The sequence below is a fragment of the Pelmatolapia mariae genome, linkage group LG1 (assembly GCF_036321145.2).
Source record: "Pelmatolapia mariae isolate MD_Pm_ZW linkage group LG1, Pm_UMD_F_2, whole genome shotgun sequence".
NCBI classification, from domain to species: domain Eukaryota; kingdom Metazoa; phylum Chordata; class Actinopteri; order Cichliformes; family Cichlidae; genus Pelmatolapia; species Pelmatolapia mariae.
In genome coordinates this window covers 12,943,407-12,963,304 of record NC_086227.1, presented here as the reverse complement: position 1 = coordinate 12,963,304, position 19,898 = coordinate 12,943,407, and the positions used below count along the sequence as shown (strand labels likewise).

General features: G+C 41.6%; 1 protein-coding gene across 1 annotated transcript in view; it reads right to left on the bottom strand.

The window, feature by feature from the left end:
* Positions 1-19,898, bottom strand: part of fbn1 (fibrillin 1) — a 62,808-nt gene that overhangs the window by 25,648 nt on the left and 17,262 nt on the right. Inside the window, exons 8-32 of the mRNA XM_063472688.1 lie at positions 18,842-18,967; positions 17,624-17,749; positions 16,450-16,602; positions 15,987-16,193; positions 15,392-15,544; positions 15,194-15,313; positions 14,983-15,108; positions 14,629-14,751; positions 13,614-13,736; positions 11,322-11,474; positions 10,759-10,812; positions 10,503-10,628; positions 10,292-10,417; positions 10,084-10,203; positions 9,571-9,708; positions 9,413-9,463; positions 9,186-9,311; positions 8,870-9,097; positions 8,650-8,775; positions 7,437-7,565; positions 6,271-6,396; positions 5,881-6,006; positions 5,662-5,784; positions 4,982-5,107; positions 4,284-4,409 (exon numbers count right to left, since the gene is read on the bottom strand). Of these exons, the coding sequence (XP_063328758.1) occupies positions 4,284-4,409; positions 4,982-5,107; positions 5,662-5,784; positions 5,881-6,006; positions 6,271-6,396; positions 7,437-7,565; positions 8,650-8,775; positions 8,870-9,097; positions 9,186-9,311; positions 9,413-9,463; positions 9,571-9,708; positions 10,084-10,203; positions 10,292-10,417; positions 10,503-10,628; positions 10,759-10,812; positions 11,322-11,474; positions 13,614-13,736; positions 14,629-14,751; positions 14,983-15,108; positions 15,194-15,313; positions 15,392-15,544; positions 15,987-16,193; positions 16,450-16,602; positions 17,624-17,749; positions 18,842-18,967 (3,261 nt within the window). The remainder of the gene's footprint in view (positions 1-4,283; positions 4,410-4,981; positions 5,108-5,661; positions 5,785-5,880; positions 6,007-6,270; positions 6,397-7,436; positions 7,566-8,649; positions 8,776-8,869; positions 9,098-9,185; positions 9,312-9,412; positions 9,464-9,570; positions 9,709-10,083; positions 10,204-10,291; positions 10,418-10,502; positions 10,629-10,758; positions 10,813-11,321; positions 11,475-13,613; positions 13,737-14,628; positions 14,752-14,982; positions 15,109-15,193; positions 15,314-15,391; positions 15,545-15,986; positions 16,194-16,449; positions 16,603-17,623; positions 17,750-18,841; positions 18,968-19,898) is intronic.

The window sequence follows — 19,898 nt, the reverse complement described above, 5'->3', positions numbered from 1 at the left end:
GGCTGTAGCCTCACTCAAAGACTGAGGCCTGAGCTAGAGGTGGAGCTTTAATAGCAAGAGCATGCAAGTTAGTTAGTTAGTTCACGTTCCCTTCATGTACTTCAAGGGAAACCATGCTGAGAACTCAAGATGTTACGACCTATCAGGGAATGAGACACACTCCTCTCTGCGTGTGTCTGTCTTTGTGAGGGTAGTAATTCAAGACACAGTCAATTAGAGATTAGCGCTGCTGGTTTACAGTCTTCCTAAGGACAGGGTACGGCATATTTTCATTACATTTGATTACAAGGTTAATATGAGGGCTTGCGGCAAACGAATCTCCCTGGATTACAGGCAAAACTAATGATCAGCTCCTCCAAGCCTTTGATGAAAAAAGAACACAAACACACACACACACACAATGCAAACAAAGATTGCTGCATGTGAGAAGCGTGTCATCGGTCGCAGCTGGTGTCAAAAAACAGGGCAGAATTAACTAGGACAGTGTTTGACAGATGAAAAAAATGGACACCAAAAGTTGAGAATTACACATTTGCCTATACATGGCTGCTTAGCTGGCTGTTAGTGTGTATGCATGCCTGACTGCCAGTTTATCTGAGTGTCCTCCTGTCTCTTTTTTTTCCAACATGTTTTGACAACTGTCAAGCATTTACCATTTATGTATTTGCCATATTAACGTGCCGCATTCTCTTAATACTTAATACTGCATTTGAAGGATCTGCCTCTCTACTTTATGTACCACCACTAACATGTTTTTGAAGCCTTTTTACTGTTTTAATCACCATGATCTACTAGTCAAATAACCAAAGCAAGAGTACAAGGGAATCATTTACAAAGACAAATATTATCATGTTAAAAAATAAGAGTCATGAAAAACTAAAACTAAACTAAAGCCAGCGTGGAATAATGATGCCAAAGCAGAAGTACCAGTGTCAAAAGTGCCATCCATCATCGGCTGTTTGAAGCTGCGTCAGACCATACACAGTACAAAAGACAGAGCCACTGTTACATCGTATTGGTTATGAGCCCATAAAGTCTTTGGGAAAGTGTTTACCCAAGTCAAAGAGCACATGATCGGAGGGGTGTTTTTTCTCATAGATTTCTATGCAATCGGAAGCTTTTTTGCAACCAGGAGAGTCTGCCCCTGCTGGTCATTAAAAATAATGCAGCTCTACTCTTATTTTCCCTTTTTTAGACCCCAAATCCATCATTTATACATTCAAAAGCACATAAATCTAAAGAAACCCCAGTGGTAACATTCGTTCTCAAGGTACCGCATTCACAAACTTGGGTGTTCATGTTGGCCAGCCGCCCAGCAGGGTGACGACAACTCCCCATGAGCCTTTTACAGCTGAAGGGTAAAAACCTCCATATCAACACTGGCACAAGAGCAGAAGAAGCCAAAACATAACGCGAAACCAGAGTTTTCGTCATAGTACAAAACATGGAAATAGCTTCCAGGTTGGAAAATGAAGCCAATGTGGAAGTGCCTTAAACCTGCACTCTATCTGAAGGAGACGATGATACCTGTGGTTGAGGAAAAAAAAACAAAAACATTTCCAGTCCTAAAGGGAAAACAATGTTCCATCTTGACCTCTTTAAAGACTTGAGATTATGGACTCAGTCACTGATTTTGACTAAAAAAATGAATAAAAAATAATTTTCCTAAAATGTAGGATTACCTGTGGAAAGAAACTCCTAATAACTTCTCAATAACTTCCTTTTATTTTTGTTTTTTTTATTACTGCTCACCAAGATAGTGACAGCAGAAATACTTCTCTCAAGGCTTCAGAACACGACTTCAGAAACCAATAAAAGAAATCACAGGAGTTAAATCCATCTTCGATACTGTCTATGAGATACTCTCATCTTTTCAAGTTGATACACCTTATTTATTTTATACCCTATTTCTAAATCTATTTGGACCATAAACCATAGAATCTCTGAGCTCCTGGGGTGGCTGTGGTTCAGGAGGTACCAACTGGAAGACTAGTTGTGCCTACTCCAGGCTGTGTGCTGAAGTTTCCTTGAGCAAGTTACTGAATCTCGATTTGCCTCATCCATGAGCATGAGTGTGTGTGAATGTCAAGAGAAGGTGATTATATAGAAAAAAGTGTTTGTATGAATATGTGTTATTAATCTCTGGCTCTCTTCCACAGCATGTCTTTTTTCCTGTCTTCCTTCTCTCAACCCAACTGGTTGAATCAGATGGCCGCCCCTCCCTGAGCCTGGTTCTGTTGGAGGTTTCTTCCTGTTAAAAGGGAGTTTTTCCTTCCCACTGTCGCCAAAGTGCTTGTTCATAGGAGGCCATATGATTGTTGGGTTTTTCTCTGTATGTATTATTGTAGGTTCTACCTTACAATATAAAGCTCCTTGAGGCGACTGTTGTTCTGATTTGGCGCTGTATAAATAAAATTGAATTGAATAGTGTGTGACTGAGTGAATGAGGCTTGTAGTAAAAAGCATTTTGAGTGCTCAGTTAGATAAGAAAAGCACTAAGTACCAATCTAACCTAAACTGAAAACAGCACAAACTGAAATTGTGGCTGCATCCATCTTGTTAGCATGCAGCCCATGTTTAAAGTCACATTCATGTTAAGTTTGATAACAATAAGCATTAGCCAGCAAAAGCTGCTGGTCATACCATACATGGTTAATAACGCGATTAGATTGGGAATTAAAATATAGCTAATCTGACCTTTCGGCTGCAGTAGTAAAAACTGACCAAGGGTTCACACTGACTCTTTGGAATCTAAGTTCTCACTTTCAAATGACAGCTAGTGTAATTTGTTATTGTCAAAGTTGCATGGTCTTGCTTCAACACATTGTTAAAGCAAGAATTGTTTCATTGTTTTGTCATTTAGCTGAGAGACGATAAAGACAACAGACCATAAATTCTGATAATGATCACCCCTTTAAGATGCTTCCATGCTTGTAAACTCTACCAATACATCTCCACCCAGGCCCCAACTTTCCAATACACATGTAGAGACGCAAAAGTGCTTGAGTGTACGCTCAAGATACTCACACCCTGCCCCTGAGTTCTCAATGTTGTGGAATAAAAACAGAAATAATTCTTGTGGGAGCCACATAAACAGCTGGATCATATCTGGGCTTAAGAGCACCACTCACTCATTAACACTCGCACACACAGACACACACACATGCAAGAAGGTTTAGTCCCTGCATGCCAACAAGGTCGCATGAGGCAGCTGAACAATAGCAACCAATTTCTTGTGAATTTCATTGTCTGAATTTTTTTATTTGGTGGAGACCTTTTTCCAAAAGAAAGAGTAGCAGGTTTTGTTTCTTGTGTATAAGAAGACATCATGCCTGTCCGAGAGGAATTAGCATCTCGATTCCCTGGTCTGGGGCTGAAATTCCAAAGCTGTGAATCAGAACCGGCTGCTTTTGCTGCAACCTCGAGGAAAACAAGGAAAATACTGTATGGACATTTAAATGGGATTAGAATGAGCAGGAGTTATGTGTTTGCAAGTGTGTGTGTGTGTGTGTGTGTGTGTGTGTGTGTGTGTGTGGAGAAGGTGGAGGTGTAACAGTTCAGAAAAACCTGTTTATTTGCGTCTGAAGAAAATGCACTGCTGCTGCTGCTGCTGCTGAGTGTGTTAGATTAAAAGAAATCACCGGCCAAAGTCACAACTAGCCTTCGACCGCACACTTTTTAAGTAGCCTCATAAATCAAGACTTAATTTTTTCTAGACGAGTGGCGAGTCCAAACTAGCAAAAGACTCTAGCGGACGGACAGACGTTGTATTTATGTGTTCTGGAGACGTTACAGGTGATTACGTGCTGCCGAACTCTTCCAACCATCACGTAATGTTTAACTGACCCTAATGAAAGAGCAACAAAAGAATAAACAAAGGTGCAAAATGATGCATGCATCTGATGGAAGACGGTGACCTCACTGCTCCTGCTGCTGTTAACGATGCTGCATGTTTGTCTGCACACGTGAGTGTGTGTGTGTGTATGTGTGAGCGTGTTTCTTATCAACTCAGACAGCAGCTTTCGAATGGTGATGAGTAATGTTCGAGCTGCTTCGGGCTAGCCAGGCATTCTCCTTGGGTCTTCTCATTTCTAACCTCTCTTCAACTTGTTTTCACTGCTGCTGTTAAACAACGTCTCACACACACACACACACTCGCACTCTTTCCACACTGATTAATTAGTAGCCGGCTCCGACTGACTCACCGTTCTTTCACTTCTGTTCATTTTCCCCCACAGTTAGAGCATTTTGGTTTGGTGGGTTTGTATGCTTGTTTCACTCACCTGTGCAGCCTGTGGTTCCCTTGCGTACAGAGTAGCCCAGGTCGCAGTGACAAATGAAGGATCCCTTGGTGTTCTCGCAGTTCCCGCTCAGACAGATGTTCGGGTTTAACTCGCACTCATCCACATCTATGCAGTGAGGTAAGAACAGAGCGATGCCATTTAAAAAACATAAAAATCAAGAACTTGCTTAAAATGAATACAATAAAGGAAAGGTTTATGAATTTGAGATGAATTTGCTTTTGTATGTTCAGCCAGCCAAAAAAATGGTTTTAAATAAGCTATAACATGGGTGTTAGGAAGGCACAAAAAAATTACATCATGAGCTACACTGAGGCTTTAAAACATTTACTTTAAATAAATACAACAATAACAGACAGCTTGTGCAGATCCATTTAGAAGTCAGTTCTTTGTTTTCTCACTCAGTGGAACCAGACGTCTAAATGTCACACATTCCTCCGGCTAACACAATGTTCACTATTTTATAAATCAACAACAGCACTTGCCCCGTTCTCTCATACACAGACTCATTGATCTGAGTCATTTAAGACTTATTCTCATGACTCATATCTTGGATAACCCTGAAGATGCTCATTATGTAGTTTCAGTAAATGCGAGAATCCCCTGGATCTAATAAGCGCAGAGCTACAATTGGTGTGGCTGCAGTGTTTTATTTGGGCTATAAAAAGAACGTCCGTTACCCAGGCAGGTCTTCATATCCTCGGATGACATGAAGCCATCAAAGCACAGACACTGATAGGTCCCCGGTGTGTTTGTACACTGGCCCCCGTCACAGATGTCTGGGCTTTCTTCACACTCATCGATATCTGCAGATTGGAGAAAGCAGAAAGGGAATAGGAATAGAAAAGAGAGGGACAAGAGGGAAAGAAAAAAAAACATATTTTAAAGCTAGGTATGCAAACAATGAGGGAAAAGCACACATCAGCTTCAAAGAGGAAGCCAGGACTGAATTTACTTTGTCTCTCATAAATAAGCAAGTTCAATTCAGGACAGCACTTCTGCAAGAAACTGAACAGTTCTCTCCAATTAACCCCTCTATTGCCTGGATCTCTGTCTGTAAATCCGTCTCTGTTAATTAAAGGAATAAGCATCACAAGAGTGAGTCTATAAGCAGCGCCTGAAACCTGCACTCATTCTCCAAAAAGAGCTTCTTTGAAGCAAAAAAAATTCTGGCACCATAACCCGGCTCAGTGTGAGCTTTCTTTAAACATGTGCCAGCCAAGTCACAGCCACGTCTTTGTATTGTACATACATTTTTTGATGTAAACACAAAAATTAAGGGTTTTTTTAATATTTTGCATGCAGTGTACAAAAAATGCCAACTGTAAGACAACAACAGACAGGTAACGCAGCTACTCACCAGTACAGCTTCTTAGATCGGGCATCAGGGCGTACCCAGATTGGCAGCTACATTCATAGCTCCCCTCTGAGTTGGTGCAGAAAGTCTCACAGCCACCGTTCTCAATGGTACACTCGTCAATGTCTAAGCGGCAGACAAAACACACACACACATACTGTTGGCAAAAATCTAAATAAAATCTATTCTTTAAAACGCAGTCACATGACAGTCACAACATACCGACACACTCCAGTCTGTTCTCGGTTGATTTGTATCCTGTGTCACAGGAACACTGGTACCGGCCGATCATATTCACGCACTGACCATGCTTGCACAGCCTGTCACTCAACTCACATTCATTGATGTCTGTAAAGACAAAAAAAACATCATATTAGTTCATTTCTAAACGACTGCAAGAATGTCAGCATATAGGAGAGCACATTGGCCCAGAGTCCATGTCTGCCCGTCTATCTAAGGACACAAACGCTCTCTAATGAGCCCACACACAGCATGATCCAAGTCAATCCAAGGATCCAAAGAAAATACAGTAGAAAAGGCCTAATGTGCAGTAATCAATGAAGGGAGAAAAACAGGAAAGAGGAAAAGACTCTCTTATCTCTCAACACTCACCTAAACAGGCCGATCCATCGGGGGCGACCTCGTGTCCCTCCGGACACACGCACTGGAAGCTGCCCTCTGTGTTCATGCACTCACCTCCTCGACACAACAGAGGGTTTCTCTCACACTCATCGATGTCTGGGGATGGCAGAACACACAGTAGACACAATGATGCAAGTACAGCCATTCAGTGCTAGCCATCAGCAATCGAGGCAACACTAGTCTGTGCACATGTTTGCTTCACCATAGAAACCCACCGGACTGACAACTTCAGAAGTTCTGTTTCCATTTTAACAAAGACTGTGGGACTGGCAGTCACAAAGTACTTGTTATATCTCAGTCAATATAACGGCATGATTACGTTATTTCAGTCAGCCTGCAAACCCATTCAGTACCACCAGTTTATGATTGTAGTTCTGCCCACATTATTTCCACATCCAGCTGCTTTTTTGCCACAGCAGTAAATTTTGCTTTGCCAATTTCTGGCTAATTACGGCTCTTCACCGACAAAATTATTGAGTCTCACCATTTTGTTTGTATGACTTTTCCAAGATATTTAATCAAACGGCATCAAAAGGCAGACCAGAACAGAAATAGACCATTTTTTCATTAGAGTATTAGAACTTGAAGCTTCAAATAAAATTCATTTTGGTTGGGCAGCTGATTGTGTGCGGGTCCTTCGCGTGCAGGTCAAGTATGGCATGTAATAAAGAGCTATTATCCTTAAGATTTTATGGACCAGCTTTGTCAAGCGGTTGTGACCACATTGGGCTGCCCAGACTAGATGCTTTCAACACCCCGCGGGGGCTCAAATTAAGTGAACTAAACTTTCATTTCATTTAGATTACATCATCTTCTTCAACAGTGAGGTCCTGGTCTGGCATACAAGCCTAGGCACCTCATCCAGAGATTATGACCCATGGGGGAACGTGAAGGAGGTGGCAGGCCGTCACTATACTTTTCAACCTGGCTGTGCTGCACTCAGACATTGTCCCTTTAACAGGGTATATGAGAGAGCTGTTAAGGACATCAAATTACTCAGTTATGTCCTGACAGATGAAATGATTTCACATGAAAGCATGCTGTCTCTGCATATTACTGAACCGGATCGTATGAAGATGAGGGGGTATGCATAGTCTAAATCCTCAGGTACTGCTGTGTGGGGATTCACTGCTCACCCATGCAGTTTTTCATCATCATGAAGCCACTCTCGTAACCTTCAAAGCACTCGCACTCAAAATCTCCAGGCGTGTTCATGCAGGTGCCCGGTCCGCACAGGTCCGGTGAGATGCGGCACTCATCGATGTCTATAAGAAAGGAACAGAACAATGCAGCAAGTTAGATATTATCCACAAAACTGCACTAACATTCACGAGTAAAGAGAGCATATTTATTTATTTATCATAAGTAAAAAATACATAAAATAGAGAATTGATTTTAAGCGGAGGGCAAATTAACATATCAAAGCACAGAACGCTTAAAAATAGTGAAAGTCAAAGTATACAATAAGATTAAAGGGCCAATGAAAGCTAAAGTTCTGATCCCTTTTGACTTGAATCCACATTTTGAAACACTTAACTCAAACCATTTGGGCTGGGATTTCCCTCATATGGGGTTAAAGGGTCCCAGATATCATTTACTCAGTCTGGGCCTATAAATTATTTCAGAATAACGAAATAGAATGTAAAGGCATTTAAACCTAAAGTGATGCGTGCACATTTTAACAGTGTTGCAATGTAGCTAACCAGACTGCAAGGACCGGCTCCAACAAGTCCCCAAAGCTAGCCAGACTCCCATTAGACTGAATGAGATGAATGGAGGCAATGTCTTTGCAACACTTTGTTGTAATTAGTGCTGGCAGAGGGATACAGAGAAAGCGGAACTGATGAAGGATGGTTAGACTTGCAGAGACATAATGGAGCAGCTGACATACTCCAGTCAAAAATAGAATTTTAATTGTAGCTAAAGATTATTTTCATTACTGATTAGCTGTCAAAAATGTTCAGTAAATCATTCTTTCATATATGTGAGAAATACTGAAACATGCTGATCAGTGTGTGACCAGAGCCCATCAAGTAATCCATTAAGAAACTATCTAAAAGTTTATTTTACAATGAAGAGGAGATGTTGCTCTTAAGTAATGGGTATTGTTTGTGGAAGCCAGCTGAGGGGCAGCCAATCAGAAGAAAGCAGAAGGTTTAAATAAGCAAACGCCCTACAGACGCTCGCTGTTTAAATATAGAGGTTGAATCAGAGGTTGAATATCACATAAATACGCTGCTTTAATGGACCTAAACTATAAACTACAATAATAATAAATTAAGAAGCAAAAAATATTTGCTTTCATGCCTTAACCAAATGATTTGACCAATCAGCTTCAGTTCTACTCACCAGTACAATTCCTCTCATCAGAGTCCAGAGCATAGCCGTTATCACAGCGACAACGAAAGCTACCAATAGTGTTTCTGCACCTCCCATTGGAGCACAGCGTGCTTATCATCCTGCATTCGTTTATATCTGAGGTGCAGAACAGGGAGATTAAAGACACAGGTGAGAAGTAGTTGATGCAACAACCAATAGCAGTCTTTGCTATTTGTGAACAGTGCCACACCTTTAAGGAAGGGCCTGCCGTTAATGAAGTCACCCCTGTGCGAGAAGCCTGGGCCCCGAGGACAGAGCTGGTTAAATTCCGGAGTGCCTTTTTCCGGGCATTCATCGCATTCAGGGCCCCAGGCCACACCCACTGAGCAGCAGCAGGCATCTACACGGTGCCGCCCCGGGATAGGAGTCCCGCAGCGCTCATCCTCATGAGTGAGGTAGCACAGCTCCGTGCGCAGGTCTGGATGTCACAAACACATATTTAACATGTATTTGACATAAGACTATGACGCGCTATAGATTGCACAAGTATAAAGGACAGCTACTACCGATGCACATCCTGCCACTCATGTCAACAGTCATTCCTGGAGGACACTGGCAGAAAAAGGAGCCCGGTGTGTTGACGCATTTGCCATTGATGCACACTCCAGGAAATACCTGACACTCATCCACATCTGAAGGTAAGCAGAGAAAAAACAACATCAACAATTTGAACATTACAGGAATAAGAGTGCAAGTCTGATTTTCCAGAACCCAGCATCAAAGCAGCACTTACCCTCACAGACGTTTCCTTTGACTCTAGCAAAGCCTTTACTGCAGATTGGATCTAAACAAAGAAGGGCACATAACACGTTCCAAATCAATGAAGTCATCGGTTAAAATAAAAACTATATAACATAAACTCATATCTAAAAAGAATCAACGATTGTCCACCTTTTTCACATTTGGCACAGGGGCTGTTCCAGGCTTCTCCCAGTGTGGCACAGCAGTGGGATTTCAGTGTGGCCCCGTTGATGTTGACCTCACACCGATCATTGATCATCTTCAGCCAGCAAGTGCTCTTAATAGTCTCTGGTTTATCAAACAGACCTCAGAGTTACTAAACAATCAGTTTACACGAAGTAACTAGGATTTGGCTTTATATACAGTATGACACAGTGCATAATATCGTTTACATTTAATTAATCTCCTTTGATCGTTGGAAAAAAGGAATGAGCTGATTGGCTTGCAAGTGGTGGCGTAGCACTAATTTAAGGGGCGATGCACTGAGTTAAGGTTCAGCAAAAGTGAAGCAAATTTTCATTTTTAATCTATAATGATCTAATTATAATTGGTAGGACTGAATCAATCCATACTACAGTGTACCTTTTTTTAAAGTTTTTTTTCAAATACACAAAAAAAACTTGGCCATAAAATCTATTGGTAATGTATTGGTATAATACTTACCTATGCACTCCAGCCCGGTGCTGTCCAGGGAGCTACCCGCTGAACACAAGCACACAAAGGACCCTTGGCTGTTCACACAGTCCCCATTTATACAAGGGCTAGACTCACACTCATTGACATCTGTGGGACACAAAAATGAGACAACAAATCTGAGACACGGCAGATGCAGCTACACTGCGCCGTACAAGGGAATGAACGGGTCTCTGACCCTCGCAGACGTCTGTCTCGGGATCAAAGCGAAATCCCGTCGAACACAGGCAGGAGAAACTCCCCGGCGTGTTCCGGCACTGGCCATTTTCGCAGAGCAGCCGGTTCATCAGACACTCATCGATATCTGAAATCACAGACAGGGACGCGTGACGACACTGGCTTTTGAGATCAAGGCTGTAGACAAGGACATTACAGAACAGTCCACCCACCAACACAGCTTTTCCCTGTCAGGTCTACTTCAAAACCTTCATTGCAGGTGCATTTGTACGTCCTCAGCATGTTCTCACATACTCCGTTCTGACAGATGTCAGGGTCGAGGGCACACTCATTAATATCTGCAAAAACAATAAACCGCTGAACATGTCTGCAGGAAAAAACCCAACAAACTCTAAAAAACCTCTTAAATATACGCAGCACCACTTGGTTTCAAGGTTGTCAGTGGTTTGAGCTTATGTATTACATTACCTCGTCCATCACCGGTCGTTCCGATGCCAGTGGGGCACAGAGCCAGGAACTCGGCTACAAACACACACACACACACACCACAGTTTGCTTGAAAAAAGCAGCAACAACAGCAACAGAAGTAATATCACATTTGCCAAAAGCCATTTAATACCATGTCATTATCCATTTACACGCTTTCTCATTTAGCCTAGATGTATACAAAACAGGCTCTTAATGTGGTGCAGCTCTGGCATCTTTTGATACCGAAACCTTAATTGGCACAACTAATGAGAAGTGACTGGATTATGTGTGTGTGTGTGTGGTTGTGGACATGGGTTTGTGTGTGTGTTTGGTGGCTGTCAGTGTTTCCAAACTGCGGGAATCACCGTCAAACAACTTAACTTTATATTTTTGTGAAATCTAAGCTGGCATGCAGAGGAGATGCAGTGTTTCATTTGGTCATCCTCACATCAACGGGTGTGTTTTGAATTATGCGCAAACTGTGTCTGTCTGCGTTTGCATCTGTCAAGCAGCAGGAGGTGGTTCTATATGTGTAAAGGTTGGGGCAATTTGAATAGCCGTACCAGAGCTTTGTGGTGGGCACGGTTGGCAGGGCTCTCCGTAGGCGTATTCTGTGCTGGCACAGCAGCACTCCGACTTGGTCACAGCCCCAAAGAGAGGCTTAACACACTGCCCTCGCTTGTATCCGCCGTAACACGTACTGCGCATGTGTGTGTCTGTTTGAAACAAAAATAAGACAGACAGCATGTGTGTGAGAAACCGAGATGAGGAAAGAGATCTCAAAAGAGACCGAAGACCAAGCAAAAGAGAGAGAGCGAGAGAAAAGGAGGAAAGAGGCCGCAGCTCCAATAAACAACAACACTGGCAAAACAAATGGTTGTTCTCTTTTCACAATATCCAGGGATTTGAAGAATTCTCTTGCACTGATATCATTCTGACAAATGTTCACATAGACCAAACAACAGCGTTTCGACATTTCTCACACAAAGAGATATCATTTATGAAAATGCAAGACAAATCTTTCAAAGGGCTCCTCTGTGGGACCGGAGCAGAAGGAGAGACAGAAAGTTCTTTGAGTGCTGATCAACATGTGCTCAATAACTGCAGTAAATGTGCAGGAACAGCACAGGTTGATGGTAAAGGTTAATATGACGTGAAAACTCTCTGCTTTATCGCGTTCATCTTTGCTGAATTTTAGCACAGAATAGGAAAAAATATGTACGCTTGCTGGTAAACATCTGTAGACAGTTGTGGGATTAACCCATCTTACAAGTATGTTCAGTCTGTGCTTTCAGGTGCTTCAAAAAGTGGAACAAACACTTTCACCATTGGCTTGTCCTTTGTTGGTTAAAATGGTCACATGTACTGAAGTCTTCGCCAAAGCACTTAAAGTTCTTTTACTTATTTCTTTCTTAATGTGCTGGTTGTTCCTATTAAATATGAACAAATTTTCAAATATTGACATCATGGTATGTACAAGTAATCAAAAGCAAATTTTCAGTCTGCTCTAAACAGTTTCAGACAATGTTTTCTGTTCTTGGACTTGTGCAGTACAAAGTCTGGAGCCAACCATCATTTTTTATATTTTTCTTACAAAGAGCCAGATTTCTTGTATTTTTTTAAAGCGTTCTTGAGCAGTAGTTGTCCAGTCTTAATGGAGGTCTTACAGAGATTTCTTTGAACATTGGCTTCTTTTTCACTCATTTTCAGCCACACTCTACTCTCCTGTTTATGTGTTGTTTTCTTTTTTGTTTGGTTTGGAGATAAAGTATCTGAATTTCAGGAGCGGGACCTCCAAACACGCTCCTTCCGATTCTTATCTATATATGATCCCCCAGTTCAACAAGGTTTTCATGCCCCAGCCTCCCTCCCCTTTTCGATTCTTTCACTTCTTCACCTCTATGTAGTACATGGGGATCTGCCAGGCCCGGGAGCCGCCGCCAGTCCCCTTCGAAACAAACCGCAGCTCCAGGACGTGGGCCCAGCGAGTGAAAAGGCACATACGAAATAAAAAATGCACCTCAAGGGTTGAACCAGTGTTGTGTCTACATTTAACAGACAACTTAGCAAAGAGACAATATTAAAGTGTATCTTTATGCACCTTGTTACTAGCAGTCTATCAAATATACAATCTACAAAAAATGTGAAAGATAGTAAAGTTTAATGGGTATAAAACTGTTATTCTACACCAACAAGGTGATTTCCATATATAGCCAAGCACTTTTCATATCTTGGTATGCTGTGCAGAGTGTTCTTAGAAACTTGAGGAAATGGGATAAGTGAATGAACTTTCCTCAGAAACAACTTCAGTGAAAAGGTGGATTTCAAGAAGTCATTATTGAGGAAGGGGTACAGGGAGAAAAGACCAGGGTATGCCAAATTACACAAGAACTAGATCAAAAATCTGTAGCAACAGGTATTTGGGAGTGATGAGTACAAATTTGAAACTTTAGGTTTTTTGGTTCATCGGTAAGTACAAACGTCAAGAGGTACAACAGTCATGGATTGGCCTCCCAAGTGCCAGGACCTCAATGCTGTTGAAACAGTGTGGGATCATCTTGACAGAGTACAGTCCAAAAGGTAGAAGAACTTTGAAAGAAGAGCTTTGAATGTCCTTCAAGGAGCCCAGAGAACTATTCCTGGAGATTAGTTAAAGAGATTACAAGAAAGCTAAATAAGAGAGTTCAGGCTGTGTTGAAGAATAAAGATGGTCACACCAAATATTGACTTTCAATCTTATTAGAATTGTACAAACTCAAGTTTTTGCTTTATTTTTTAAAAAAAAAAGAAGAAAAAAAAGGTGAGATTATTCTTGACTCTTGATCACGCAATTCACTCTAGTTCCATGTACTCACCAACACAGACCCGTCCATCCAGGCCCACTGCCATCCCGGCCATACACTCACAGCGGAAGGATCCCTCAGTGTTGACACAGTGGCCGTTCATGCACATGCCCGGAGTCTCACATTCATCAATGTCTACAAATAGAGACAAGAAAAAACACCTCTGTATACATCTATATCCAACGATATACCTTTCTCTTCACAATACTAAGAGGTAAGAAGATAAAACAGATTGGAATAAATAACTGATTAAAAAAATGCAGCCACAACTCCTAAAATTTCAGCTTTAACTTCAGCTAAGAAAATGTTCTTTGTTCTCTTTGTTTTCTCACTGTGTTACAATAATTACGATAACGAGCATACACCGTGATAAAGCATGCATGCTTAAGTCTGTGTTCATGTACGTATGTGTATGATGTGTATGTGTGTGTTCTGTTTGGGTGTCTTGGAGGACAGACAGACTGGAGAGAGACAATGAGGCCCCAGGGCCCCTTCAGACTACACATTTCATTAATGGCTGCATACATCAGCACATTTCAGCCACACTCTACTCTCCTGTTTATTTATTCTGTAATGACTTAACCAGGTCAGTGTCTCTGAAATCAAACGTCTGTGTCTGAGACCATGAAACTCTAGTTGCCATCTAAGGTTTGATATAGCTTCTGATGTTGGCATATACAATAGTTGTTGGCTATTACAGCATGTTATAGCATGTAACAAGAAAAAGCCAAATCGTTTTTTCTTCTTTGCACTCAACAAGTTTAGGGCGGCCTGACTGCTGAAATCTCAAACAGGCGGGTCCCAACTATCCAACTATGTCCAACTGGCGTGCAAGGAAGCAAAGGGATTTTTCCAAGGCTTTTTAGGGGGATTTTTTGCCCTGTGTGTTAAGAGTCATATAACAGAGCTACTAACATGCCAGAGAGGTAGTCATCCTCCAAGCTAGGCGAAAATGCAGTCAAGAGAATATCTTACTCAAAATACATTCTGCTGATGCTTCACTTTGTGGGCTTTTGGACAAACGTACCTACACACATGCGTCCGCTGGTGTCGAGATAGAACCCAGGTTTACAGATGCATCTGAAGCTCCCATCTTCATTGATGCACAGTCCATTGAGGCACATGTTCCTGATCAGACACTCATCCAGGTCTGTGGACAAAGGGAAACTAAATGATTTACCCTAGTTTACTCTAGTAACACTAGAGGTTTACTCTAGTAATAATTATTTTCAGTGATTGTGCATGATTTCACCCATTATGGTTCATGCTTCCACCACCTCTAACATATCCATGGTCCATTTATCATAAATATTAAAGGAATCTGCCCTTTAAATCTCTACTCCATAGAGTAGTAAGTGACCAACATGAGAAGTTAACAGACCTTGACAGTTTTTGCCATCTTGAGAAATTTCAAATCCAGCATTGCAGACACAGTGGAAGCTGCCTTCAGTGTTCACACAGCGGCCATTGTTGCAAATACGACCATTGGCCACACACTCGTCCAGATCTGGCAGGGAAAAAAGCAACGGATAGCACAATAAACATACACACTCTTAAAGTGCGCATTTGTTGCATGTATGTAAATGTGTAACCTCGGCACTCTGTTCTGGTTGAGGTCGACTGGAATCCAGCAGGACACTGACAGATGTAAGATCCGTCTGTGTTCACACATTCTCCGTGTGCGCATGGGTTCTTCTCGCATTCGTTATCATCTGGAAAGCAAACGTGAAATTTAACAGCCAAACGCATGCACCTTGAGTTTCGTGTTAAGAAAACTTGTCAGAACTCACCGATGCACTCTCCCCTTCTGTCCAGCCTGAAGCCCATGTTGCACTCACAGCGATATCCAACGCCTGGCATGGGGATACATCTGCCATTCAGGCAGAGGTTACGAAAGGCCTGGCACATGTTGGTGATATTCTGGGTTTGGATAATTACGGGACCTGATAGAACAAAATCACGCGAGCGTTTCGTCAATAAAACATGAGGTAATATAACGAAAAATCATATTTTTGTTTAGTTCAACATCTTAATTTACAGGAAGTGTAGCCAACACACCTGTTTCTGGCATATTGCACATATGTAGTTTTACATTGCCAGATAAATCTGAACACTGCATTAGCACAGTATAATAGTTGTGCAAAACAGTTGTGTCGGAATTTTTAAAGCCAAAGATTTTGGACATGTTTAATAGAACTCTAAATACTACTATGCAGTTGTGTAAGAATGGTTTCTTTGAGAAAGGACACTCACTGCCATTAATTTTTTAGTTCAACGGTACCGGTTGTTTGTATATCAAAAGTTGGACGTTGATGGCAGCCCAAGGTCAATTGCAGGTTGAACATGCAAACATGAAGCAATCACGGGCAGAAAGCCGGGACATACCTGGCCTAGGCAATATAGGTTCTACAGGTGGTCTAGGATGATCAGGCTGCACAGGTTGGACAGGTTGGACAGGGACCTTGATTGGAATTTGATGAATGTCAGGTCCAGGATATGGAACTGGGTAGATGCTGGGTATGTCAGGGCTCCCTGGGACACGATCAGGTATCGGTCCACTGGGTATCTGAATGCACAGTTTCTGGTACTCTTCTATAACAAGCATATTTGAAAAACAGATAGAAGTTAGCTCTGAATTGTCTAGTGTGTGTGCAAATATGTGTGTACATTGTGTTTGTATGTTAACTTGCATTTTATTCTTTGTAAAGTTTGTTTTTGTTGTTTTCATTGTAAATCTCCATAGATTCTTACAGATTTATTACATTTTTATTAAGAGCATTGATTTTGAGTATAATTAAATAACAATGCCACAAAGATCACAATACTTAAGCCATGTGAATGACTGCACCTGTTCCACGAATGGGGCACATTTCAGGGGTGGACCCATCAGACCAGCAGCGTCCACTATCACAGCAGCACTGCATTTTGGTCAACAGCTGTGAATTTTGGTTGGCGCAGCGCCCGTTCAGCAGGCTGGCGTAGCAATACCCACCACGAGCATCTGTGGGAAACGACACAGCAGGAAGTCGGTTAAACTAACCGCGCCGCATGGAATATGGCATGTGCTGTCTGCGTGTTGAGCAAATTGGCAAGAGTACAATCAGAAAAAAATTGTTGTTGTTGCTTCAGATTTTCCATCATTTGGAAGGTGGAAGCCACTTCCAATAGTCCTCATTTCCTATTTATATGAACCCTTCCTTCATCCTGCAGTTTTTGGCACTGTGTGCCAGCATGACTCACACTCAAGTTGTGCATTAACATAAATATATCATGTTTTGTTTCACACCCAGACCATCCGGGGCAGATTTCATGTGGAGAAAATGACAGCCTAAACTACAGATCGCTTGCTTCAGTTCGACAAGATGTCAGGCACAGAACTGCTCGCAAGCAACCACGAGATCTTAAGGGGGTCGGGCGAGAAGTGTGACTGCATGAGAAACAGACGAAATGTTTTGGGCAAAAGTTTTCTGGAAACGAAACACACAGACATTCCTTCCTCAGGAACACGCTCTCCTGGGGGGGAGTAATGTGACTGCATGGTTGCATATGTTTGTGCGTGTGTGCTGTATGCACGTGTATGTGTAAGAGGCTGCTCTGACCTAATTTTTTTCCTGCTCTGGTTTTAGGGTGAAAGTGAGCTTAACTAGGAAGTATACAGGAGTTTTCTTTACGAAGACGCACATACATTTAGCGTTTTCCAGCTGTGAAGAAAGTCACCTGGAAATAAGACTTCATTTTACTTCTCTCATCACGTGCTCGCCACAGCTTGAAGAGAGTTTAACTCAACAAGTGACTATTGACCTAAATTCTACCAGCTGGAACTTTGGAGAGTTTCCTTTCTCTGCTTTCAGTGCCAAGAAGAACCAAAATAGAGTGGAAAAAGGAAAGAGAATGAAGCAGCATCTTTTGCTTTGTCTCCTATTTTGTCAGGTCTAATAATGACTGCAACCATGAACTAAAGCAAATCACACACAATGGAACTTGCAGCTCTTTGGAGTGGGAAAGGGGACAGGGGGACTCACCTATACACCTGGATCCATCCACTGAGGTATAATACCCCTGGGGACACTTGCAGAAGTAGCTGCCGACAGTATTAGAGCATTCGCCCACACCACAAATACCTGGAATGTTTGAGCATTCGTCCAGATCTGCGAAAGAGGAGAGGAGAGGAGAGCTGGTGTTGAAAGTGAAAACTATCTCGAAACGTGAATTTCTCCAAAACTAGAGCGTGCGTTGGCAGGAACAATGGAAATGAGGCATTGTCACAGGATATCAAATCCAGGGACCTCCGTACCTCTTCTGTTAGCACCATTAAACACCAAGCGCACACCATGCAGCACAAAAGTCTGCAGGAATAGCACTGTGACTTCGACACATTTGAAATATTTCTTACAAAGTGCAGAAGTTTTCCGGTAATTATTTCTGGGCATTAAAATAGCACACATTTCACACTGTAAACAAGTGCCAGATTACCTTTCTCTGAGCTTAGGCCTTGAAATTGTTATATACACGTCTAACGGACAATACACTTCACAGGATTGGTTTAGGCCTATATTTGTGGACGAGTAGTAAAAATTTTCCAGCAAAAGCATTAAAATCCATGTGAGTCCCACAGCAGAGGGAGAAAAACATGTTTTTATCAAATAATCCTGAAACTGAGTCTAATTAGGATTCATGGTGCAGCTCAACCATGTTGATTACAACTGACAGCAATAATTAATGCTAATAATGAATTTTAATAAGTTGAAACATTCAAAGCAATAAAACAGAAGTATTGTAAAGAAGAGATGTAAGTTTAAGATGAGTATTTCAATAAAACTAACACAATATTAGCCTCCCCAATCTACTGTTCATACCAGACTGAATTAGTCTGGAGCAGCAACTTACATAGTCTAGCTTTAACATTTGTATAGAAGGGGAAAAAATTCATTTCAAAATTCATCAGCATTTCTTTCAAACATCAAAATTGAGTGTTACATGGGGTTACTGAGAGAAACCAGAGCGCTGCTTTGCTTTAATTAGGCTTTTTTCAAGGGAAGGGCAAAAATGTGGCTTATGTGTGGTCTTTCCTTACAAAGTAATAATCAGAATACCACGACTGAGGTGAAGTTAACCACATCTTGGCGGATGTGGCTTTTAACTGTCTCAACTTTTACGGATTTAAAAAATAACCGAAAGTCTACTCTGTCATTCAAGCTGACACCGAAAGCCAGACAGTTCATGGCTTTACTGTTGCTTACCTTCACATTTCTGCGAGATCTCGTTGAACTTGTGCCCAGCGGGGCATTTACATTCAAACGATCCAACAGTGTTGATACAATTTCCGCCTTGACAGATGCCAGGGATGGCCTGGCACTCATCCACATCTGTACATGCATATCACAGAATTAATACTCTAACGGTGAAACAGCAAAAGGACACAGACATTATTGTGGTAAAATAAACTTAGAAGAGGAGCAGGAAGTTAATACACATTAGGGCTGCCACAAACGATTATTTTGATAGTCGACTAGTCACCGATTATTTTTGCGATTAGTCGACTAATCAGATCATGCATCAATTGGACGTAAAATGTACAGCTTATTGCACCAGCATGCATCTGCTCTTATATAACTATCATTAACTTACAGCTTTAAGTGTTTAAGGTATGTGCTAACTAAAAATAAAGACAAGATGATAGTTTATTAAATTTTAATGAAATTTGCAGATTGTTTCGGTGAAGTTTAATGAACTCCTTGCTATCTAAAATATAACAGGACACCGGAGTATATTCTCGAGCATCTCACACTTCGGATTGTCTGCTTGACGTTTATTCAGCTGTGTAAAAACTATAACTTTAATCTCAGCCAAACCGATTTACTCAGGGACAAATAAAATACTAAAAAAAAGCCAAACAATAATATTTTTAAGTTATCTAAGTGACTCATATATGTTTAACCTGAGTAGCGAAAGACAGCGGTGGGTTTGAAAATGATTTGCCGGGAGTCCGGTGTTCTCACCGGCGCTAGTGAGCCTTGCCCCCGGCTAGCTATCGAGCTAGTGGGTAACAGACATCTCCGAAAACGCCGGAGCACTTTTGAAAATATGTGGTGTCTTGATAAACTGAGCAGATATTTGAGGTTTACACAGCTACATTCTCGCCTGAAAATATGTTAAACGTTTATTTTGTCACCCAGAAAGAATAATAAGAGTAATATTAAAACTAACTAGCTGCCGCCATTGTTGGAAACTTAGCTGGGCCGCGCTATGAATTCTGGGACACAGCTTCTTCTTCTTCTTTTTCTTCTTCTTCGGGGT